Source organism: Alosa sapidissima, chromosome 3 (assembly GCF_018492685.1).
Source record: "Alosa sapidissima isolate fAloSap1 chromosome 3, fAloSap1.pri, whole genome shotgun sequence".
NCBI classification, from domain to species: Eukaryota; Metazoa; Chordata; class Actinopteri; order Clupeiformes; family Clupeidae; genus Alosa; species Alosa sapidissima.
The window spans coordinates 15,884,542-15,910,256 of NC_055959.1; the positions used below are offsets into that span (position 1 = coordinate 15,884,542).

At 38.5% G+C, this 25,715-nt stretch overlaps 1 protein-coding gene and 1 long non-coding RNA gene across 2 annotated transcripts in view; one reads left to right on the forward strand and one right to left on the reverse strand.

The window, feature by feature from the left end:
* LOC121704726 overlaps window positions 1–20,096 on the reverse strand; it is a 45,623-nt gene extending 25,527 nt beyond the window's left edge. The window contains exons 1-2 of the long non-coding RNA XR_006030630.1: window positions 20,050–20,096; window positions 8,791–8,792 (exon numbers count right to left, since the gene is read on the reverse strand). This is a non-coding gene — a long non-coding RNA (uncharacterized LOC121704726). The remainder of the gene's footprint in view (window positions 1–8,790; window positions 8,793–20,049) is intronic.
* Window positions 1–25,715, forward strand: part of LOC121704901 — a 589,105-nt gene that overhangs the window by 553,204 nt on the left and 10,186 nt on the right. The window contains exons 6-10 of the mRNA XM_042085440.1: window positions 21,478–21,524; window positions 21,894–22,190; window positions 24,035–24,363; window positions 24,704–25,025; window positions 25,261–25,644. Of these exons, the coding sequence (XP_041941374.1) occupies window positions 21,478–21,524; window positions 21,894–22,190; window positions 24,035–24,363; window positions 24,704–25,025; window positions 25,261–25,644 (1,379 nt within the window). The remainder of the gene's footprint in view (window positions 1–21,477; window positions 21,525–21,893; window positions 22,191–24,034; window positions 24,364–24,703; window positions 25,026–25,260; window positions 25,645–25,715) is intronic.

Here is a 25,715-nt window from a genome sequence, read left to right on the forward strand (position 1 = left end):
ATTAGAGGCTAGCTTTCTTTAATTACACGGAAAGCACAATATTGTGTGACAGTTTAGTAACTCTAATAGAACCTTTATCATGTTTCAATGCCTGTTTACAATACGTTTTGTTTTTGTAAAGGGGTGAACCACTGTGTATTATAACGGCCACAGTGTTACAAGCCATGACAAAAACCTGCCATTTCATTGGAAACTTTAGTAATGTGTAGTGAAAAGATTCTCCAGAGGAAAATGAACATTCACACTAACACAATGATACAATGACGGACATGGTTAGAAGGAAGTTCCAGGGATGCATTTTAGAGCTGAGGAGTTTGTGTAATGGTGTGTTATAGTGTGTATACGGGGAGCCACAGTGTTTTACATGATGACAAAAACCTTGTGTTATGAATCAACATGTGCTGCAATGAATGGTGGATCAAGAACTTGGATGTGTAAATTAATTCAAGGAGCACTGGTGACGGTTTAATAATGTGTTAAGTGATGTAGCAATTTATTGTAGCACATTATCATTTTTTAAAACTGAAAAAGCTGGAAAGAGGTGATTGCTCTATTCACATTTCATATTCACAGTAGATTGCTCTATTCACATTTTGGATACCGACTCTGACTGACAATACTGAGTCCAGTTTTAACTGAAACACATTTGTGTAAGGGCATTGTCATGAATTTGATAGATAATAAAAGTACAACATGAACCTGTATTTGTATACAAACCTGTATAGTCCATACATTAATTCAAGGTTGTCAGTAGAAGCTATACTCAAATGATCACAGTTGATCCTTAATTATGTGCCCATATTACCATTAACCCTTGTAAGGTGTTTGCTAAAAGAAAAATGATGTTATTTATTGTTACATATTTCTTCTAACTCAAACTCATTGGCCTTTGCTCATTTTTTGTGAAGAACATAAAAAATAACTTATTTTCCATGACTGCACACGGTACACGCCCCTACATATGTGGTGTTCGGGTCTACTGGGTATAATTGTAGGTGCTATGCACCTGCTATGTACCTTAACTGTGTCCTCCTCCTAACTGGGCCTGATGTGTGTGTGTGTGTCTGTGTCTGTGCGTCTGTGCATGTCTGTGTGTCTGTCTGAGTGCAGGTGTCTGTGTGCAGGAATGTTGTCTTCGCCTGCTATTCCCACACAAAGTTACAAAATTGTTACATTCCAAGCACGTTCACCCTTAAGGTCTAAGACATAAGTATCAATAATGATCAAAAATCTTGCAACATATTTGTTTTTACCTTTATTATAATTAAATCCCCTCGTTTTCTAACAAAAAAACTAAAATGATCAACGTGATCTCACAGGCGTAAATGGCCAATATGAACCATAAATGATAATGTAATTGAGCAAAAGTAAACATCTGTTAAAATATTTTTACATAAATTGTTATGGCTGTATTGATTTAAAAGCCTATAGTGTGCTGGGTCCACCAGACTGGGGAACATTGACTGAGTACCAGAAATACAGTATGAACACACCTTACAAGGGTTAAAATTGGCTCTGGTCGTCTGATCAGTCAGTCATTTGTAATAATAGTTTGGGAGCCTATATCTCGGTATACATGTTACATACATGTCTTTTGAAAGAATATTAATAATATAAATACATCAATTTTATTAAATCATATTACGATAGACATGCTAATATAGAATCTGTCAATTAATTGTCATTTAAATTCCATATAATGCTCGCTTGACATACAATCTGTTTTTCCCACCCTCTGCAACTTCCTTTCAGGCTGGTTTAACAATGCTGTCAAGTGCGTTGAATTCAACGCTAGTAAGGAAATAAAATGCAATGACAGCGATTAAGTTGTCTGGCATAGCAAGTACAGTAGCCTGATATGTCAACTTGTGTCGTTTTCAATTGTGTTGCTTACTTCTAGTGCCATTGAAGCATCATCATGAAACAACTTGCAGAGCATGAGGTAAGAGATACTGTAGAAAATGGCTTTTTTCATGTCTCAGAACCATCACGTTATCAATACATCGTGTTAGCACTGAAACTGTGACAGTGGAGCAGTTGTTGACATGTCTGTTGGAAATTACTTTTTGCTCTGCGATCTATCACTGTGATAATAACTACGACCACAGTGGTGCAAAGTTGTACAAAAACCTTGTTGACCGTATGCGTCATCGTGGTAACATTTCTATCTTGGGTTAATGGCAAAGGTTTGCTCTGCATCGATACACTAGATTTCATGAAAATATAATAGTGAAAAGACTCCGTACGAAGCATTGTACTTTAACCATACATGTATACTATTGTGGAACTGAAAATGCAGAATAACAAGGCAATATTGCATTCACAGACACTGACGCCGATTGCGGTGAATGATGAAAGGACGAATGAATGAGTGAATAGACAGGAATAACCTCGCACACGGATACATACACTAATGTCCATATATGTTGCAAATTCAGTCAGTTTTTGTCAAGATGTAAACCACTGTGCAATAGCGGCCACGGTGTTACAGACCTTGACAAAAACCTATCTGTAGAAGGCCTACAGTAGGCTACTTAACCTTTAAAGCTAGCTTCAAGTGCCACTACATGGCACCTGTATAACACAATCACGTTTAAATCACATGAATATTTCATGTAGGCCTAAGCCTAATCAATTTTATTGGAATTACTTGATCAAATTGAGTGACCACAGCATGAATCAAATGTTTTAAACCGAAAGAGAATTGCTAGACTAATTTTAGACATTTCAACCATGTGCAACCGATGTACACAATAAAATCAACAATAAAATCAACTTTCAGTGTGTCAGCTATGTTAGTTCTGAAAACCTTTGTCTACTTAACTTTGTGGGTCTATCTAACATGGACACATGTATCGTGATTTTCTAGTCAGAGCCTGCTTCCTGCTAAGGGAGGTGTTTTTGTAGGAGTCTTTATCAGTGTGCATTCTTCGGGCTACCACTATGGCTCCTACAATTACAAAAACTAGTGGTTGCATCTGCTTATAGCTAAATGGGAAATATTGATGAATTATTGCCTTGCTGTGCCAGCCAGTGTTCATCAAAATATAAATAAAATTATAAAGGCAAATACATAGCTTGTATCTTACGCCACCTCAGCATAATTTTTCAAAGACCAATATAGTTTTCCAGAAAGTAAAAAAAAACAATATGCCTAAGAGACGTCTAAACAGTCAACAGTGTAGATCGGGTGTCAAACCCATTTTCATCATGGGCCACATCAGTATTATGATTGCGCTCAAAGGGCCGGTTGTAACTGTTGTAAAATGTAAATGTATCATATTATACAACAATTGGGTTCTATGGAACTATTTATTTGTTTCTGATTGGCCGAGAGACGTTCCATGAGTTGGAATATCCCTGGACATTTCAACTCAGACTTTGCACAGCTAATAATAAATCACTCCGCGATACAATGCGAAGATTTGACACAATGTTCTCATCCCAGCTCTCCACTATTTTAAGCAATTGGTTACTCCTTAGCAAACCATAACGAAACAGTGCTTCACCACATCTGTGGATTAAGCCACACAGTTAACTCAATGTAAGTAAGATAAACGAGGATGCTAACTGTTCTCAGCATTGCCAGCATTGTGTAGGGCCAATAATATGATTGTCACTTGGAGGAGACTTGTAGATAACCAACGTAAGCATAGTTAGCTAACCGCTGCTAACGTGCTAGCATGGTGTCAGAAAAACATATGGGGCTGTGCACAGTAGTGTAACATTTATTCACCATAAATTAATAAAGTTGAGTGGTTCTGCAATTAGGCTATGTTTCCGTTTTTTGCAGTACCATGTCCCTTACATGACATGGCCCAGTGTCCTTGTAACATGCATGCAGCAAAGCTAGATATGAATGTGATTTCAGCCCGACTTTCAACATTTCTTTCAAGAAGACACGTAAACCACAAAGACCCGTAAAGAGGGATCTGGGATGTTGGTTACCTAGCAACCAAGACGCTGTCTATTGAAAAGGGAACTGTTTTTTGATGCGTAAGAACGATGTCTCCGGCCTCGTGGCTACGGCCGAACAACACCCGTGGGAATATCCATGACCAACCCCACTCTCACTCGTGCTATATTGCTTAAATAGTTAGAATATTATTGCACAATTGCCTCTGCATTCTATTAGTATTGACTAGCAACAAATTGACTAGCTTTGAAAAAAGAATTACCATAATAGTTAGGCTGATAAGCAAAACAATTGTGCATTTTATGACTAAACTATAACCATTACGGCAAGCAGATATTCAAGTGTAACTATTGTACAGTTTTTTTTTTTTTTTAAATGAGTTTCGTAACAAAAACATGCTTGTTGTGCATCAATGTATATGCATTTACATAATATAAAAATATAGTGTGTGTTGGTACCCCAGTGTTTCCCATACATTGACTTATTTGTGGCGGCCCACCACAATAGCAACATTGAACACCACACAATGATTTTCCTGGTTGTACTAAATTGTGCTTAAATCTGGTTAGAATCATAACCACACTGCACTAATTTGTTAAAAACTGTTGCATTCAGGTTAATTCTGCAAACCTACCACCACAAATAGAATTCAATTCTGTGGGAAACACTGTACCCACTAACATTTCTGTGTTATTATAACATAATATGCTATTAATTTACCAGATTAGCAGATTAAAGGCAATTTCGAAGTAAATACTAAAGTGTTGTACCCTGGAAATCCAGAGTTCTCGCGAGAACACAATGGAATTGTCTCTGCGAGACACTCTGGCAAAGAGCAATGATGAACGTTACTTTTTCCCCTTGCAGTCCGGGGAACCAGCTAAACTGATAAAGACAGCGCTGCAACGTTTGGAGGACAGTACACATTGGTCATAGTGTTATCCGATTGCGTCGAAGTCCAAAATCATTCAGATTAAACATGGTCTAGTGTTACCAATTGCGTGCAGTGAGATTTTTAAATGCATGCTTGTTGCCGCCCCTCGAGTTGGGCCATTACATTGCTCTTTGCCAGGGCCCAGTTCCCCGAAAGCATCTTAAGCCTAAGAGCGTCGTAAAGTCCCTCTACGAACGTCTTAAGATTTGCCGACTGTTTCCCGAAACCATCGTAGCTTAAGAGCGTCGTGAAAACACTCATCTACGAGTGCTCCAAAGTACGCGTTACCGGCTAAGAGCGTCTCAACAGTAGGCCTACTTCTCACTGAGGTCGTGTCTGACCGACGTCTGATGAAGGGCTTGAGTGGGCCCGAAACGTCACGGTAATTAAACTATAACTTGGGAGCATATACTGGTGTTGCGGACTTTTTTTCCCTTCTCTCTCATCGTAAGTGTTTTGTCCAGCACCCAGGATTAGATCGGGATGTGCGTGCGTTTTTTCCTCTTTATAGGCTACTACTTCTCACTGAGGTCACCAACAGGACATACAGAGGAATTACAATTTAGAATACATAATCCAACTTACGTTTCCATTCTTTATTGTGTTTGCCCTACCTGTGATGAATCAGATTTTAGCGTGCAAAATAGCCCACATTTAATGGTCATAATAATGTGATGAAAAGCGGACAAAAATGCAATCAAGTTATGAAACGAGACGTTGCCAGAATAGTTTGACATTATCTTTGCTAGGTGAAGGCTATATTTTATTAGGCCTAGGAGGTAAAAAGCAGAGAACGCAACATGTGGTTTAGTCTGTAGCCTACTGCATAAAAATCTAAGCCTACACATTTCCTCTCTTTCTTACTCGACTTCTTTCTTATCTTCAACACGTGTTCTTAAGTGACACCGCGAAAAATTATTGCATGGTGCAACAATCTAATCTTAAAATAATTACAATTATTTATGTCTCTGTGTGGTATATAACTTACGTGGGATGCTTACGTGCAGATGTCAAAGTGTTTCTATTTTCGTATTGATGTGAATTAATGTGTAGATCCGAAGTTTAAATGGTAGGCCTATAGCTGTGACGTGCAGTCACCTGACATCACCGTCAAATCAGAGGATATTTCAGAACTATTAACGTGGACAGCTCCCCTTAAGAGCATCTTAAGAGGAGTGCACGCGCGTTCACGCTACGAGCATGTTCGGGAAACAGTCGGAAAAACCAAACGAACGATCGTAAGTTGAATCGTAGAAAACCCTCTTAAGAGCGTGTCTCCGTCGGGGAAGTTGGCCCTGACCCTTAATCTTTCTAGATTATCAGGGTCTGGATTTTCCAGGCTAAACGTTATGGCTACTCTAAAAAAAGCAACTTTCGTGGGTCATATAAAATTATGTGGTGGGCTGTATTTGGCTCGTGGGCCTTAAACTTATCCGCATAAACAAGTTTTAAATATATTTTTGTTTAAAAAGGTGCAGGGCCCATAGAAACACTTTGACATCTGCATGTAAGCATCCCAAGTAGGTTATATACCACACAGAGACATAAATAATTGTAATTATTTTAAGATTAGATTGTTGCACCATGCAATATTTTTTCGCGGTGCCACTTAAGAACACGTTTGAAGATAAGAAAGAAGTCGAGTAAGAAAGAGAGGAAATGTGTAGGCTTAGATTTTGATGTAGTAGGCTACAGACTAAACCACATGTTGCTTTCTCTGCTTTTTACCTCATAGGCCTAATACAATATTCACTTAGCAAAGATAATGTCAAACTATTCTGGCAACGTCTCGTTTCATAACTTGATTGCATTTTTGTCCGCTTTTCATCACATTATTATGACCATTAAATGTAGGCTATTTTGCACGCTAAAATCTGATTCATCACAGTATAATAAAGAATGGGAACGTAAATTGGATTATGTATTCTAAGTTGTAATTCCTCTGTATGTCCTGTTGGTGACCTCAGTGAGAAGTACTGTTAAGACGCTCTTGGCCGGTAACGAGTACTCTGGAGCACTCGTAGATCTACGAGTGTTTTCACGATGCTCTTAAGCTACGATGGTTTCGGGAAACAGTCGGCAAATCTTAAGACGTTCGTAAGAGGGACTTTACGACGCTCTTAGGCTTAAGATGCTTTCGGGGAAGTGGGCCCTGGTCTACAAGTTAGACAGTGGGAGGAGTTTTTGAACTCAGTTGTATCACTGTGTGGGGGCAACCACATTGGTACAAGCCATAACAAAAACCAAGACACAGCAGGCCATTTTATTGGGCAAACGGGGAACAGATCTGCAATGTCAGATCATCAGCATATCTGACATAAGTTGTTAAACAGAGATAAATTACTACTGATGTGAGAGTGATTATGCTATGATGTGCCAAAAAAATACCTCAACACACACACACACACAGAGAGAGAGAGAGAGAGAGAGAGAGAGAGAGAGAAAAGGGGAAAAACAAGGAAAATCACCAAAACATCCACAAAAAATCCACTACATCCACATGGTTCTTCCTTCCACAGCATTTGTGTTCATGATTGGCCCTATATATATTCTACCCACACAGTTTCTCCCCTCCCCTTGAGACAATGTATTTTGTTATAATTTAATTGACCTGAATTTAACTGACCCAACTGAACATCAACTTATGTAGCCTATGGCTTGGGTGTGTTGTACAGAAGATGATATGGAGCATATGGTTGAGCATATGGTTTGACTGCTGTATGTTAAAATATTGCTTTTCCTTGCCACCATCAGCTTGTGCTTTAGGGTGCTGTAGGATTCTGGCCTTGGACTCTGTAGAGCACTTGGAGACTATGTCTATTGTCAGTGGCATTATACATAGCTAGAATTGAACTTAATTAAAATGGTGGGTTTGTATGTGACTTTTTTAAGCAGTAACTCATGTACAGGCATGCATGAGTGGATGTTGTGGATGCAGCTGTGTCAAATCACCATCACTATTTCCGTCATTACACCCCTGCACTCAAGACTAAATAATAATGTAAATGTAAAGCATTATAAGTGAAATACTTTTGACAACAAAATATCCATGACAATGAAATGCAAAAAAATATCGCTTCAATGATTACTCTTGGTCTTTTGTTCCAACCACAAAACTTTTTACGATTGATCATTGGAACTTGTTGGAACTAGGAACACCAAATCCATGAACGACAGTTCTAATTACCAAGACTGCGACAGAGCTTAGCCAATGACCCTTTTTAGAAACGCACCCCAGTTCATGTAACCCATCTCTAATCCCATCTGTGACACAGCTAATGTGAGTGAACCGGAAAACAAGACACCGCTAGTATTGCCATAGCACAGAGATACAGAGAGAGGTTTTGTAATGATATTCAGTAATGTTTAGGGACCACCACATTGAATTAGAACAACAAACTAGGGCTGTCAATCGGTGATTAATTAATCTAAATGAATCGCATATATTTTTTATGCTGTGAAAGTATTTAAAATATTTAAATTCAAATGAATAATTGAATAATCAGCATTAGTGACATTAATGTTCAAAAACTCTTTTATTATTATTTTCACTGTTCAAATAATGGCCATAATAAACTATGATATGACCTAATATGCTGAGAAAATTAATTCAAAAGTGCTTCGGGAAGAAGTTTTTTTTCACATACATGGCATTTTAGGACACAGATATAACCTAGGGGACACAATGAAAATAAATTTACACTCCCCTCAATGTCAACACTATTTCTTTTGCATTGATGTGCGACTTTAGAGTTGACAAACTCCGGTGATATGCAAATTGCTTGCTGCAGATATTGCAGAGGACTTTATTTTAATCAACACTTTATTTTTATCACACCATCAGGCCGTTTTTTAAAAGTAAATGTTCCAATCAATGATCTAGGCAGCACATTTTCTTCTCTCTCCTTCATTTTACAGTCTAATGGTTACTGGCTACAACGGCTCAGGGTCAAAGGTCATACGGAATCGATTAATCTGTGCTATTTTTTTAATCAGTTATTTTTTTCTCAAATAAATTAATCAAAATTAATCAGTTATTTTGACAGCCCTACAAAAAACATTCAACTATTCACTGCATGTGTATGTCTCCCTCTCTCTCTCTGTGTGTGTGTGTGTGTGTGTGTGTGTCTGTGTGTGTGTGTGTGTGTGTGTGAGAGAGATCATGAAGACCATGTTTTTGTCAAGTAGTCTATCACTGTGTGGATCAGGGGGGGCACAGTGATGAGTGTCATAGCAAAAACCTCTGACTGTATTCAGATGCAGAAGGAGTTACTTGTACCTCTGAATACAATTTTCATTAGTAAGTTGTAATAATGATTTGTGGAGTCTTGAGTACTTGTTAAGCAAATGAATATATGCAAAATATTTTGTGAATTATTTACACTAGTTAACTAATTTTGAAGACAACTTTACAACATTGTATTCTTACTTACTATTATGCTAAAATGCATAATATTTAGAGATGATTGATTGATTTCATTTTCTGTATAGAGCATTTAAATGCTATAAAAGCTGGTATAATAAGTGATGATTTCAAAATGTCTCAGTTGATACCCATGGGATCTGCTTCCTGAAGATCACTTCAGAAAACTTGTAACAGACTTGCTGAGTCTACATATTGTTGTTGTACACCAGCCTGTACAGGTTGTTAAGCAACTGGAATCCATGCATTTCCATGGAATTATTTTTGGAATCTGATCCCTTATCATACCTGTTCATTTGTACTCGTCGCTTGACTTGTTCGTGACTAAATTCATCGGCTAACTAGCACCAGATTTTGGAGTGCATGGGACAAGCCGAGATGGGCTATGAGACATACGTTCACACTCGGTATCATGTTTCAACACACTTTAGGTCAATATCACACCGGAATTCTCCTTAAATACCCATCCTTTCATAACTCAAACATCTTAAATCGGTATATCGGACGATGAGACACAATGTTTTGTGTGTTTTGTGTGTGTTTTTTGTGTGTTAATCACCGTATCCTTCTCTCTATACTCGCTGACATGGGAATCTCCGGTTCTGCTCTCTCCTGGTTTGAATCCTACCTCACAGGACGCTCGTTTAACGTATCATGGCTTTGTCAGCTATCTGCACCTCACCATCTCACCACAGGGGTCCCCCAGGGCTCAGTGCTGGGCCCCCTCCTCTTTGCTATCTACACCACCTCCTTGGGACAGATTATCCGTTCGCACAGCTTCTCATACCACTGCTATGCAGACGACACACAGCTCTATCTGTCCTTTCCACCTGATGACCCCTTGGTTTCAGCACGGATCTTGGATTGCCTTTCAGACATAGCTACATGGATGAAGGCACACCACCTCCAGCTGAACCTCTCAAAGACTGAACTGCTGGTCATCCCAGCTAAACCTACCATACACCACGACATCAACATCAAATTTTACTCCCTGTCTGTTTCACCGACCAGGACTGCAAGAAATCTAGGAGTTGTTCTCGACAACCAACTAAACTTCTCAGATCATGTTGCCTCAGTCGCCCGGTCATGCCGTTTCGCACTCTACAACATACGGAAAATCAGGACTTACTTGACTCAAGATGCTACCCAACTTCTGGTTCAGGCAATAGTCATCTCACAACTCGACTACTGCAATGTCCTCCTGACAGGTCTCCCAGCCTGCGCAGTGAAACCACTTCAGATGATCCAGAACGCGGCGGTGCGCCTGGTCTACAACCAACCCAAAAGGGCACATGTTACCCCGCTGCTCATCCAGCTACACTGGCTACCTATGGCGGCCCGCATCAAATTCAAGTCTCTAACGCTTGCCTACAAAGTAGTCTCCGGTTCTGCTCCCACCTACTTAAATGCCCTCATACAGACTTACACTACCTCCAGACCGCTGCGCTCCTCTGACGAACGACGTCTAGCTCTACCACCGGTACGCTCAAGCCAATCCAAACTTTTCTCATCTGTTGTTCCTCGTTGGTGGAACACACGGCCAGTTCCTACAAGGGCAGGGACATCCTTCTCCACTTTCAAAAAACTCCTGAAGACCCAGCTCTTTAGAGAACATCTACTCTCATAGCAACACTTACAACAAGTCTTACTGATCCTAACACTCACCAGCCGTTTTAAACTGACAAGTAACTGTTAAAAACAGCACTCACCGACGCACTTATTCTTACTGTACTCTAATGTTTTTTAAACTGTCCTAAAATTGTGAGAATTATTCTAAAACTTACTGTTTACCATGTTGTTAGTCACTTTGGTTAAAAAAGCGTCAGCCAAATGTAATGTAATGTAATGTAATGTAATGTTTTAACTGTGCAGAACAAGTGATTTGTGTACAGCAGCTAGGATGGTAACAGAAAATTTTAGATATTTCTCTGAATTCCAGATAACTTTTCAATGATCATGCAGCCACAAAGAAAATAGTGACCAAAGAACATATTACTGCGGTTTGCTTATTTCATAACAAGGAAGCAGGAATGGGAATCCTTGGCTATCTTGTCTGCAGGTGTTTCATGACTTCTATAAATAGCCCACAGTAATTCTCTGAGTTAAGAGACTCGAGAGCCTTTTTTGTTGACAACAAGATAGCTAGGATTGAACATTGATAGCACAAATTGAGCATTGTCACAATTATGATTATGATGGAAATTCTGGTGGTCATGTTGAGTACATAGGTAGAACAGGAGCTTAAAGGGGACCTCCGGACATTGTTAACATAGAGCCGTGCTGTTCGAGGTCACCGAGTACTGGATGTATGCTGTTTCTTCACAATTAAAGTTAACAATTAGAGTTAAACATGCATAGTGGTGTCTCGTAAGGATCATGTTCATGTTACACAGCACTTGTAATGACATTTTGAGTATGTTAAAGGCCCAAACTCAGTCTTCTGCATAACCTCTGCTGGAACTTTTTCTGGACAGAGTCAGTGTGGGGATGGACATGATGTCGTTCTGGATGGTGAGGGGGGTGAGTGGGTGGTGACTTCTCCTAAAGTCCATGTAATCTCCACAGTCTTCTTGGGGTTTAATTCCAGGTGGTTCTGACTGCACCATTGGACCAGCTGTTCCACCTCCTGTCTGTAAGCAGACTCGTCACCATCCTGGATCAAACCAATGACGGTGGTGTCATCTGCAAACTTCAGGAGTTTTACAGACGGGCTCTTTGAGGTGCAGTCATTAGTGTAGAGAAAGAAGAGCAGCGGGGAGAGGACAGTGTGGGACACCTGTACTGATGGACCAGGTTTGGGATGAGATGCTCCCCAGTCTGACATGCTGCTGCCTGTCAATCAGAAAGCTGATGATCCACTGACAGGTAGAGGCAGGCACTGAGAACTGGGTGAGTTTCTGATGTAGGAGTTCAGGCATGATGGTGTTGAACGCTGAGCTGAAGTCCCCAAATAGGATTCTGGCATACGTCCCTGGGGAGTCGAGGTGGTGCAGGATGTATTCCAGTCCCATATTGACGGCATCATCCGCCGACCTGTTTGCCCTATAGGCAAACTGCAGGGAGTCCAGCAGGAGACCTGTTATGTCCTTCAGGTGGCTCAACACCAGTCTTTCACAGGATTTCATGACCACAGGATACATATTTTATAAACCAATTCCTAATACTATAATTAATAATTAACTCAGGAGTTACAAGTGGTTAGTTAATGATATTTTGTGAGCTCATCTAAAGTGAGGAACGTTTTATGCCTTGCAACACATTTACAAATGTGTTGTAAAGTTTACTCTTGCATTTATTCATTTAGCCGAAACTTTCACCCAAAGCGACTTACACATGCCAATGAAATTAAAGGGCAAGGCCACATTGGAGGACGCCAGGGCTTGAACCCCCAACTTTATGGATTACTGCATGTTAACCCGGCTCCCTATCCACTACACTACCTCTGCCCAATGGTATCACAACAGTCAATTTAAAAATATAATATAGAAATGCGTGTTTACTATGAACAAACCATTTTTTAACTGTGTGTAAACATGATTTACAGATGAGAATTAATGTAGGAATAATGCTTTACAAATTAAGAATTCAGCATTTAATAATAGTTTACAGATGGTTAATAAATGCTTAACTCTTCTGTTTTCTTCTACTCTTCTGTAGTAGAAGAAAACAGAAACTGTTGCATAGTTGTAGGGATTTCTGTCTAGGCTAAGGTAGTGGATAAGGAGCTGGACTAGCATGCAGTAGCCTGAAAAGTGGGGGGTTTGATTCCCAGCTTTCACTGTTATGTCAATGGCCTTCAATTTAATTGACATGTGTATGTTGCTTGTCTGCTAAATGAATGAATGTGAATGTAATCTTTACAACTCATTTGAAAATGTGTTGCAAGGCAGAAAGTCCTCACTTTAGATAAGCTCACAAAATATCATTAACTAACCACTTGTAACTCCTGAGTTAATCATAAATTATAGTATTAGGAAGTGGTTTATAAAATATGTATCCTCACCCTAACTAATCATTAGTGCATGTGTATGTAACAACTGTTAAATAATGGAAATATTACTTCATCAACAAAATATTATTGCATATTACCTACATATTATTGCAAATGTAATAATATTACAACCATTATTAAATAATAATAATTATATTATTATTAATAATAATAATTAAATAGGTCTACAATTATTTCAAATGTGTAGTTTATTGTTAAAAGAGAACATTTCCACACAAACGTATAACCACATTATTAAGACACGGTTTTGCCACTCGGGCAACAACAAATTCCAACTGTCGGGGGGGGGGGGGGGGGGAAGGCCATTTAGCCAAATGTTCGCTAGTCCATCATTAACGTGGAGTCGACAAATATAGCTATTGATATTGTGTTTGGAATGAGCGTTTTAATTAACGATGGATCGTAATTTACCTCTTATTTAAGATGTGGAGTGGAGTCTTTGTAATCCACCGCTCTGTCTATTCAGTCAGCGAATGTCTGATGTGATGTCATACAGGAAGTGAACCTCAGCCGTCATGGTAACGTGTGCAGGAAAATAATTACTTTTTTTTTTTAGCTAATTAGGCAACGAAAACTTAAGGAACGAAAAAAAACCAGTATTAACCGGTTACCATTATTTTTAAATAAGTGTTCCTGTTCCAGAACATAAAAAATAATAACGTTTCCGGTTTCGTTTCTGTTCCCTGTAAAATACAAAAAGTTCCCGGTTTTCGTTTTCGTTCCTTGAACCGGTTCAAAGCCCTGACGGAAATACAATGAAATGGTGACACCAAGGCATTCAATATGTTCATTTGCCTTACTGGTTCAGTAATTAGGTGCTTCACATGGATCTAACATGATTCTGTCGGATAAATTCATTGCTGTGGAAAAATATGTCAGTCCCACGTAATATCATTGTGTTTGAAGGCAAGAAAAACATGAATTTGTTTAATTTCATGTTTTATGGTTTAGTAACTGTGACAATCCCTCGTTTCCTTTTTTCCCAGTATATCCTTACGTGATACAATTAGAAAAATTGATTACTCAATTGGAATGTACCAAGATTGCTACGGAGGTTAGCCAATGCACCCCAGTTCATGTAACCCATCTCTAATCCCATCTAATGTGAGTGAACCGGAAAACTAACAAGACACAGCTAGTATTGCCCAGCACAGAGATACAGAGAGGGGTTTTGTAATGATATTCAGCAATGTTTAGGGACCACCACATTGATTCAGAACTAAAAAAAAAAATATTCACTGCATGTGCATGTCTGTGTGTGTGTGTGTGTGTGTGTGTGTGTGTGTGTGTGTGTGTGAAGATCATGAAGACCATGTTTTTGTCAAGTAGTCTATCACTGTGTGGATGGGGGGCACAGTGATAAATGCCCTAACAAAAACCTCTGACTGTATAATTCAGATGTGTAGTTCAGAGTTACCTCTGAATATAATTTGCATCAGTAAGCTAATCATTTGTGGAGTCTTGAGTACTCATTAAACAAATTAATATATCCAACATATTTTGTTAATTATTCACACTTGTTAACTAAGTTTAAAGATAACCTGTATACTTATATGTGAAGTGGTATTCTTACTTGGAAAAATACATAATTTTTAGAAAAGTTCTGGATTTCATTTTCTGTATTGACCATTTAAATGCTATAAAAGCTGGTATAATAAGTGATGAGACAAAATGCTACAAAATGTCTCAGTTATGGTATGTTTTGATACCCATGGGATCTGCTTCCTGAAGATCACTTCAGAAAACTTGTAACAGTGACTAAGACTTGCTGAGTCTACAGGTTGTTGTTGTACACCAGCCTGTACATCTCAGGGCAGAGAATACTTCCAAAATTGAAGGTGACATAAATGTTTCTTTTTCCCAACATATTGTGAGAGAATCACAGGCCAAAGCATTTGACAAGTATCTTTGTCATACCTTCACTGTTAGTAGTTTGCAACTAGCGGTTTCAGAGCTAGGCTACACTGTGAAATATTTATTTATTCCTGTTCCAGAGACATTAAAATATTGGGAGGTATTCATGCAGTTATTTAAACTCTTGTGAAGCTAGGACTCTTGAGGAAACACAGCGCTCAGAAAATCTTCCATATGGGGTTAGTTCGTAATGCCAATATGGCAGTTGTCTACACATATCCCGCCCTTCCGCGACCAAAGGTCGACATGTGAATACATTGTGCAAATCATGTGTTGTGATCTCGCCTCTAGAGCATGGTTGGTGTCATGAAGCCTTGCACATGTGCAGTTCTGCCCGAAATAGATGCCTGATAAGTGCCCAAAGTGTGTTGCAATATGGCTGCCGAGTGGAGGGACTTGCCAGACTCCCTGAGCAACTCGGTCTTTGCTCAGGACCACAATGGTGGCAGCTAGAGTATTATAGATGCAGTATTTTATTTAATTATTAATACATTTGTCTGCCTCACCTGGACATACCTCTAAAATATCAAAAGTTTCAAGATCTATTGTTTATACCCATCTTTTCATAACCTGACTCAAACATCTTAAATTAGTACATGTCATGGACAAAGTTTTGTAGACCATTGTTTTAACTGTGCAGAACAAGTGATTTGTGTAGAGCAGCTAGGATGGTAACAGAAACGTATAGCTATTTCTCTGAATTCCAGAGAACTTTTAAATCACCATGCAGCCACAAAGAAAATAGTGACCAAAGAACACACTACTGCGGTTTGCTTGTTTCATAACCAGGAAGCAGGAGCGGGGATCCTTGGCTATCATGTCTGCAGGTGTTTCCTGAACACTATAAATAGCCCACAGTAGTTATCTGAGTTAAGAGACTCAAAAGAGAGAATATGTACTATGAGAGGGGGCCTTTTTTGTTGACAGCAAGATAGCTAGGATTGAACATTGACAAGACAAATGGGGCATTGTCATGATTATGATTATGATGAAAATTCTGGTAATCATGTTGGGTAATCATGTCATAGGTGAGACAGAAGCTTAAAGGGGAAATGTGGACATTTTTACAGTTTTTTTTATGATTGCTTAAGCACAATTTTGAAAACAGGGCCTTATTTTCCAAAACACTACACACAATTAACACAACACTACAGACAATTAGCAGAATCCCTTTGCTCTTTTGCAAAATGAAAAACTTCAGTCAAAACTATACAATATTTATCAAACTCTATTTTGTTGTCATATCACAAACACAAGCACTTTACACACACTGGGACTGTATCAATGCAATGTAAATTGATAAATTGATTGAATGTATTAAGTGCGGGACTGATTATCTAATTGGATTCACGTGTGAGGAAGGTATATTGTGATACACTGGTTGATAGCCTGAGGAAGAGCCAGGGGCTCGAAACATTGCAAAAATAAAAAAAACCTTTCAAGGGAGCTATATGGTGTGCAGATTACTCTCTTTTATTTTACCTTCATATCACAAACACATCCATCATATGATCTGATTATCTAACATGACATGACATGACATTATTACTAATGTCATCAATACATTTTGACAAAACAGGTTTTCCTAGGATATAGTGTATGCTTGATTTTCTTTTCAGAAATATTGTTCAAGTAGAATTAGAGGATAATTTGGAGGACAAGGATATACAGACCAAACACGACACATAAGACCAGACCTGTACATTGAGGACTTTTTTCTCTCCACATTGTGAAGTACACTACAGTTTTTCTTCAACTGCTTACACACAAAATCGTTGTATACAATCTTTACAGTAAACATGTCACTATAACCCCATTACACCATATACAATACTAGGTAACACTTTATGGTAAGGGTACATGAATTATCATGAATTCATGCATTAATTAATTCATGATTTATGTATTACTTAATTCCTTAATATCTCATGAATCATCAGAAATTTACATGAGTTCATATTATGTCATTTGTGACCTCATACATGAACAACACATCAACTAAAGCATTAAGTATGGTGGGCACATCATTATGATTTATGATTTATTAAGAATGATCATGATTTATTTTGCTGCCAAAAATGTGGTCATCACTACTCAAATTCTGATTTGAGCACATCTTGTGCAGTTCTGTAAATACATGCCATTGTTAACACTTTATTTGAGGGGCCACAAACATGATGAACTCACAAGCTACCTTACATTCATGTAATCATGATGATCATGCTTAATAAATCATAAATCATAATGATGTACCCATCATACCTAATGCTTTAGTTGATGTGTTGTTCATGCATGAGGTCATGAATGAGAGACTATGAACTCATGTCAATTCCTGATGATTCATAAGATATAAAGGAATGAAGTAATGCATAACTCATGAATTAATTCATGCATGAATTCATGATAATTCATGATAATTCATGAACCCTAACCGTACCCAATACCATAACCCCATGCCAAATGTGCAAAACCATACACTAATTCTCAGCCTTTGACTTAGTTTTCAATTTCATAAAAAACGCTTTACAAAAGTGTTTCTTCCTCCTCTTCCTCTCTGTGCTACATTGCCTTCAATTTCTGTTGTTGACAAGGGCACACCTGTTTCCCAGTGTTTAGGACCGATTGTTGAGTTTACAGTTAAGCAATCAAGTGTCTTCACACCAGATAGTTGTGTTTAAACAATTGCTTCATGGGTGTGTATGTTTGGAAGGTAGTGTCTTGAAATTGCAAAGAGGAGACAATATCTGAGTTTTCTATGTCTAAAGTAGAGAAATGTATTTAGAGTTTTGTAAATCAATGTGTTTGCTGTTTTGCAAACACTCTGATAAAACATCTGCAACATTTTTGCTGCAAACATTAAATGACTTGAGCTTTCTCAAGAAATAGAGTCTGCTCTGACCCTTCTTGTACAGCCTCAGTGTTCAAAGTTCAAGTTCAAATAGTTTATTGTCATGTACTCATACAAATGTATGTTGTACCTCTTATCCAGTTTATTGTCTATGAGAACACGCACGTATTTGTAGTTTTCTACTTCTGCACCATGTCACAAAGTGGTCCACCTGTTGCCTGTACTCTGTCTCCTCAATATCACTGACACAACCCACAACTGCAGAATCATCTGAGAACTTCCACAGGTGACATGACTCATGACACGTGGGATACAACTGGTGTAAGATGATACAGATGACTCCCCTGCTGAAAAAACAGCCTGACCAGCTTAAGGTGGTTTGCTGGTTGACCAGCTAGTTTTACCACCCTATGATGGTTGACCAGCTGAAGGTATGTTTTTGCAAGAGTTTTGGAGTTTTGCTGGTCTAGCTGGTTTTCCCAGCTTACAATGGTGTAATATGGTCATGCTGGTTTGCTAGAATGACCAACATAAGCTGTCATGGCCAGTTAAACCAGCAATGTAAGACCAGCAACACCAGCTAAAATGACCAGCTTGAGGTGGTATGACAAGGAAAACCAGCTAAATTACCATAATAAGTTGGGTAAACCAGCTGAAGGTATGTTTTTGCAAGAGTTTTGCTGGCCTAGCTGTCAACTATCATTGGGTGCTCAATCAAGCTGGTTAATAATTAATTAATGTGTCTTGTTTTTTTCCCCTTTGTTTTGTGTTTTTGTGTGCTTTTATGTGCTTTTGTAAACTATATTCTATTGCTAACTTGACATCTGGGAACAACTGAGTCAATTGATGGTTCTCATAACATCTTGCCAAAGGACTACTGTCCTTATAAATAAATTAATTAAATGGAAATGGTCAACCAGCAAACCACCTTAAGCTGGTCAGGCTGTTTTTTAGCAGGGGTGTGATGATGATAATGTGCTTATAGTTCAAATCTGGGCTTATATTTTTACGGTTTCGCTAACTATGGGATACTTTTTAGTACCACCCCTCACACACCGACACACACACACACCAGTGGACAGACAAAATCTTGACTGAAGTTCATGTTGTTTTCAGCACCTTGGAGAGCTCCTGAGTCGATCTCTCATAACTGTAGAGAATGACTTCTGCTTGCTCGGAGTTATCCTTTAGGGAAGTAATAAATATTAAATATAAATATATGCACAAATATGCTGTGTCACACATGCTCAGTAGTACTCAAATGCAAGCTTATCCAAACAGCCATTTTATATCATGATAAAGGACAATCATGCTGCTCAAAGAGGCTATACGTTCATCCCATGCCAAGCTTTAGGTTACTGGATTCTCACATGCGCCATTCACCATGTGTGATGATATCCTGTATTTATTGTTTACCTATTGTAATATGTCTGTTTTCTTTGTAGGCTAATAGTCAAAAACATCTCATACAATATGATTGTTAAAATGATTTTGCTCAAGACTGTAGATTATTGCTTAGGCTATTTAGCTAAACTGTAGTCTAGAACCATCAACACCCAGTGCAGATCTCCCTGAGTTAGATCTTAGATCGGGCCCAAAAAATCCATGGATCCGGCTAAGGCAGAGAAGTATACAAATATTTTAATGGGGAAACACATGTTTCCCGACTACAGAAGTGGATTGAGATTAATATCTATCTAATATGCCTCCTGTCTACTCTCATCTCAATTGGCTATATTATAACCCTAGGGAGCCTCTATAACTGGGAGGCTTAGTGTTTGTTTTCTTTTTGGTCGAAGACCTAACCAAATGTATTACTGTGACGTCTACTTCGATTACTGGGGGAAAGGAACTCAAGTGACAGTGTCTTCTGGTGAGTGTCTAATCACTTAATATTCGATAACAAACGGATTAGATGTTTCTGACCATTAGCGCAGTTAGTGGGTTTATTCATAGTGAATTTTCTGTATGAAGATACAGCTAGCTGTCTCACTGTGATTACTACTTTGATTACTGGGGGAAAGGAACTCAAGTGACGGTCTCCTCAGGTAGGTGCTATTGATTATGTTTTTTTTTATGCAAAAACTTACTCACGGTTTTAAATCCTATAACTAAGGAATAGTCTATGTGACATTTTAAACGTTTAACCTTTACACATGTATATGCACGAAAGAGAGCAAAAATTGTCATCTTGATATTATGCTTAGGCTACTAACAGAAATTCGGACACCTGAAAAAAAAAAACATTATACATAGAACCTGTTTCATTAAGATTGCGAGATTGTGTACAGAGAATGTTGACTAGTTCACCACTGTGACGGTGCATTTGACTACTGGGGAAAAGGCACAACAGTTACGGTTTCATCTGGTAAGTTTAGTGTAAATCTGTAACGGCGTTGTCTTTTCATTTCATTGTCGTGACTTTTTTTTATCAATGAACGGAATTATTATACTGCTATTATGAAAATTAAGACAAACCGAAGTCCATAACTTGCAAGTTGACAGTCATTACGCATGGTCAAATCCATCCGATGTCCTGTGAGATATTAGGCTCTGCTTTGACGATTGAATAATGTAGATTTTTGATAGGCCTATGCTATAACAGACATCGAATTAGACCTAATAAATATACAGTATTTGTCGATGCATCTGTAACTCGCATCCTATTCTGTGTGACTACCGTTTTTACCATTTTAAAGGCGCCTCAGTGACCGTTTCTTCAGGGTCATGTAGGCCCAAGGCAGGCGTAAACTACTTGTTCTCCCTTCTTCTAAATTAGGATGAATATTTCATAAGCAAACCAAACATGACCTTTGCGACGAACAGTGTGTTTAATATTTTGAATAGAATAACAAAGGGAAACTGGTTTGACTGATTCCATGATTTATTGAAAACATCCAGAATCAGTTGCGTGTTTGAAAGAGCTCCATTATTAATTTAGCATCAGTCTATAAGTATGGGCCTAAAAGTGGTGAAATCGACCCGTCTTAAGTTTTTGCACGGCATTATGTCAAAAACTCACACTGTGACTACGGTTTCGACTACTGGGGAAAAGGAACCATGGTCACGGTTTCATCTGGTAAGAACAGTGAATTCTATTTTACATTTCTTCAGGGTCATGGCGTTAAACTAGGCTACTTGTTCTCCCTTCTTCTAAATTAGGATGAATATTTAATAAGCAAACCAAAAGCATGACCTTTGCGACGAACAGTGTTTATAATAGCCTATTTTGAATGGGCTACCGGGATGACAAAGGATTTTACTAAATTCCATGATTTATTGAAAATATCCAGAATCAGCGTGCTTGAAAGAACTCGATTATCAATTTAGCATCAGTCTATATTTCCTATAAAGTATGGGTCTAAAATTAGTGATCAACTCGTCTTAATTTTTTGCACGGCAAATACGTGAAAATTTCTCACTGTGACAACGCTTTTGACTACTGGGGAAAAGGAACCATGGTCACGGTTTCATCTGGTAAGAACAGTGAATTCCATTTTGCATTTTCTATTGTAATGGTGCCTCGAAAATATATCAACTATACGGAATGTGCAGTCTTAGCCTACCAGACAATCAAATTGCAATATTAACTAAAAAGGGTCTAAAACGCGGAGTAAATTAACGCTGACGTATTGAGACAGTGAATGTTCGGTAAGCTATTTGTCTTGCATGGTTGTTCTAATAAGTGCTGTGCAACTGGGCATTTGATTATTGGGGCAAAGGCACTCTGGTTACTGTCACAACAGGTAAGTTGCATGTCTGTATATGAAAAAAAAAACAAGCAAAGGTCAGCTATTTATCTATTTGATTTTTCTTATGTATTTATTTGTGTTTGTTTGTAATAAGGAGCCCCAGAGGTGCCGACATCCATCTTCGCACTGTCACAGTGTGGTTCTGACAGTGAATTCGTCACTCTTGGTTGCGTTATGTCCGGATTCTCGCCAGCCGACTCAAAGAAGTATTTATGGAAAGACGCAAGTGGAACGGACCTTACTGATTTCATACAGTACCCAGACATCCTTAAAGATGGAAAGTACTCCAAGATCAGCCAGATTCGCGTCAAGGCAGCAGACTGGGAAGCAAAGAAAGATTTCACCTGTGAAGTGGTCGGCACCGACAAGAAGGCTGTATTAACTAAGCCAGGTAAGGGTTATTTTTATATTCAGATAAATGGTAATGGTACAGAATGGGCTAAACGTATGATTGCTTACAATATGGACCCTTTCAGGAGAGTTCCATTATCAGCATCATAGTTGGCCCCACAAGACTTCCTTTTTAACATTCCATATGTTATCTTAATGCAGAGGAAGTAGATTGGGGCCCAAATAGAATGTTCAAGCATTGTTTTTGTTTTTATTGTTGAAAGGGTCTATATGTAATATAACCCTTTTTTTCCAAACACAAACTAAGTTGCTCTGCTCATTTATTTAAAAGTGAATTTTATGTAGGCCTATATAATATGTATTGTATATGGATGTATGTGTTAACTAACATACAGCTCTCTGCACCTATGTGTTATAAATGTAAATTTCCATGTCACAGTATAAAACTGTCACAACTGTCACAAAATAAATACCAATCTTTTGATGCAGAGGTAAAAGTGGGGTTGTCAGCAGGCCTCAATTGTACCTCTGATTGCATTCAAAGATTTGGATTAATTTTAGAGGTTTATACTCTGTACTCAGTATGAACTCATTAGCAGAAAAATACAATATTGAGGTGGTGTGGAGTCCGTGTTGTAATCTGTAATATGTATGTGCCTTACTGCTGGTATCATTATTCACTTATTTAATTAGGCCTACATTTTGATAAGGACAATGATAACACTGTGTATATTATGGTATTTAACTGTTCTTAGTTGGCATGTCACAAGATTCAATGTCCAAAAGGCAAATATCCTCCACCTCCAAAAGGCAAATAACTGTGATACCAACAAATATCATATTAAATATATCAATATAAAATATTTGAGAAAATTGTCGGTGAAGGAATCTCTTTTTTCTGTTTTGGCCAATAGGCCATCCCTGTCATTAAATGAGCATCCTAAAAAAAGAAAAAATAATATGACAGTAAATACAGAATATAATGTACATACAGTATTATTAATATAGTAGGGCAATGATTCATTTTATATGCGGACTACAGAGACCACAGATTATGGAAACAGCAGCATGACTATACCACTGAAACTCTAATCCTACCGCTAGCTTTGGCTCCTGGCCCTAAGCCATAGATAGCTAATAAGCAAGATCAGTATGCTGTCGCTGATCGCTATTCAGTGTCTTACACTGCCTGAAATGGACGTAATTTACATGTGGCTAGGTATGCATCATGGCCTGAGATGTCCAAACCTTTGACCTCTTATCAAGCCTAATGTCTGCTTGCTTAAAGTGCATCATATCTGTTTGTTTTCGTCTATACTGCTATATGTCTCTACCTCCTTCACTACCACTGGGTGTGTGTGTGTGTGTTTTATTTTTTTGTCACCCAGTGGTTAGTTGAGAATTCAAACAAAGGACTCTCACAGGACTAAAGCCCTCTAAGACATGAAAAAGTCTGGCTTGCCTGTTGTGCTCTGTAGACTCGTGTTCTGTGAGTCTCCTCTGTTTGACTGCTGCCTTAGATAAATGAGTAGAAATTTACTTGCGTATCACTTAGACACTGGGCTCTGATATGACCCGTGCCTTTCTGTGCTGGGTTTGTGACAGTGGTAGAGATGGGATGGCAACCTAAAGGTCATTGTGTTACCCTCTTAAAAGGGTCTTTTTTATTTCCATTTGTATGTCCAATTGGAAACATAACATGACACAGATGAGTTTTTAGAGAAATGTAGCAGAATTGATATTTCACATCAACCCTTCATGACAATAAATTGTGCTATTTAAGTATGAAATAGGCTATTTCAAATCAGCCTCCTTCTGTCTACCATGTGTACTCCTTAAGCATCTGCACAAACCTATCTTTGTGTCTATGTGTTTGTTTTGCAGAAGAAATCCTGCAAATTCCAACTCTGTATTTAATGAAACCTACGAGCGAAGAGATAAACCAAAATAATACTGCTACATTTGCCTGCTTAGCTACTGACTTTTCTCCACCTGTCCACACATTTAAATGGATGAAAGAAGTAGGCAGTGAAGAGACGGTAATCACCGGTTCATACAGTTTCACCTCCCCAGCAAATGGCAATAACTCTGCTACCAGCTACCTCCAAATCCCAGGGAATGTATGGAAAACCTCGGGCACAAAAATTACATGTGTCTTTGAGCATAAGTCTGGAAACAAAACCAGATCAGTGGAATATCGCTTCAGCTATGGTAAGATTTTATTTTATTAAAAGCATATTTGATTTTTTTCACACTGACCAGTAGCCAGAGCAATAGATCAATAGAAGCGTCATACAAATTAAATAGACAACCTGCTTGGCATTCTGATTTATAAGTAATGAAATGGCAATAATTCTATTTTAGTGATCATAATTCAGATAATTCATCTATTCTGTTATCATATTCAGCAACAAATGCATCAGATTTTGTGCAATACATCAATAGGTATAATACTAATAATGACAGCTAATAGCTAACTGTTTAAATGATGTTAATTGTGCACTAAATGGTTTTGCGGGGAAAGTGCTAAATGTTGTTCATTATCTGCACACAGATCCCTGTGATGACGAAAAGGCTGTAGAGGTTGAAATCATGCCTCCCTCTACTGAAGATCTGCTTGTTCGTAAAGAGGGGTGGGTTCAGTGCAAAATTACTAAACAGATTGAGGGCGTAAATAAAGATTACTTGGAATGGAGGAAAGACGGAAAAGCAGCTGTGTTGGATAAGAAGACTGACCTCAAGGAGGATGGCAGCAGCATCACTATGAAGCTGAAAGTCACATTTGAAGAATGGGAGAATGGTACAGAGTTCAGCTGTTTTGTCCCTCATGAGAGTATTCCTTCAGGAATAATAAAGTCCTACAAACGAGAAAATGGTAAGTTGAATGTTTGTGTATGTTATCTTCTTTTATCTTTGCACTTTTGTTATTTTATGCTGTGATTACTGGACTATATATATAACAAATTATATTAACTGTACATCACCTATACAACCCCCTAGTTTAGTGAATTAAGGAACCTGATTTCAACATTTGCCAGTATAAAGACAAGTTCAGATTAGGTAGCATGGCTGACTAAATGCAAAGACTAACATGGTTCTCCCAATTACAGGGAAACGTCACAAAAAGCCCTCCGTCTTTCTAATGCCTCCTCCTGAGCATGAGCATAAGAACATGAACATGACCCTGACCATGACCCTCACTTGCTATGCCAAAGATTTCTACCCCAAAGAGGTGTTTGTGTCTTGGCTTGCTAATGATGAGCCATTGGATAAGTCCAAACAGACCGATGTCATAAATAATGATGGCGAATATTCGGTGTACAGCCAGCTCACCATCACTCAATTACAATGGCAGCAAGGAGTGGTGTTTAGCTGCGTGGTGTACCATGAATCCAGCGATGCCACCGTCCGAATGATTACGAGGTCCATTGACATAACCTCCCAGAAACCGAACGTAGTCAGTCTGAGCATGAATGTCCCACAGTGCAGAAGCGGCTGATGTGTCAGTGCATTTTTGTGTGCGTTTGTGTGTGTGTTTATGTATGTGTGCCACTTTTGTGTTCTT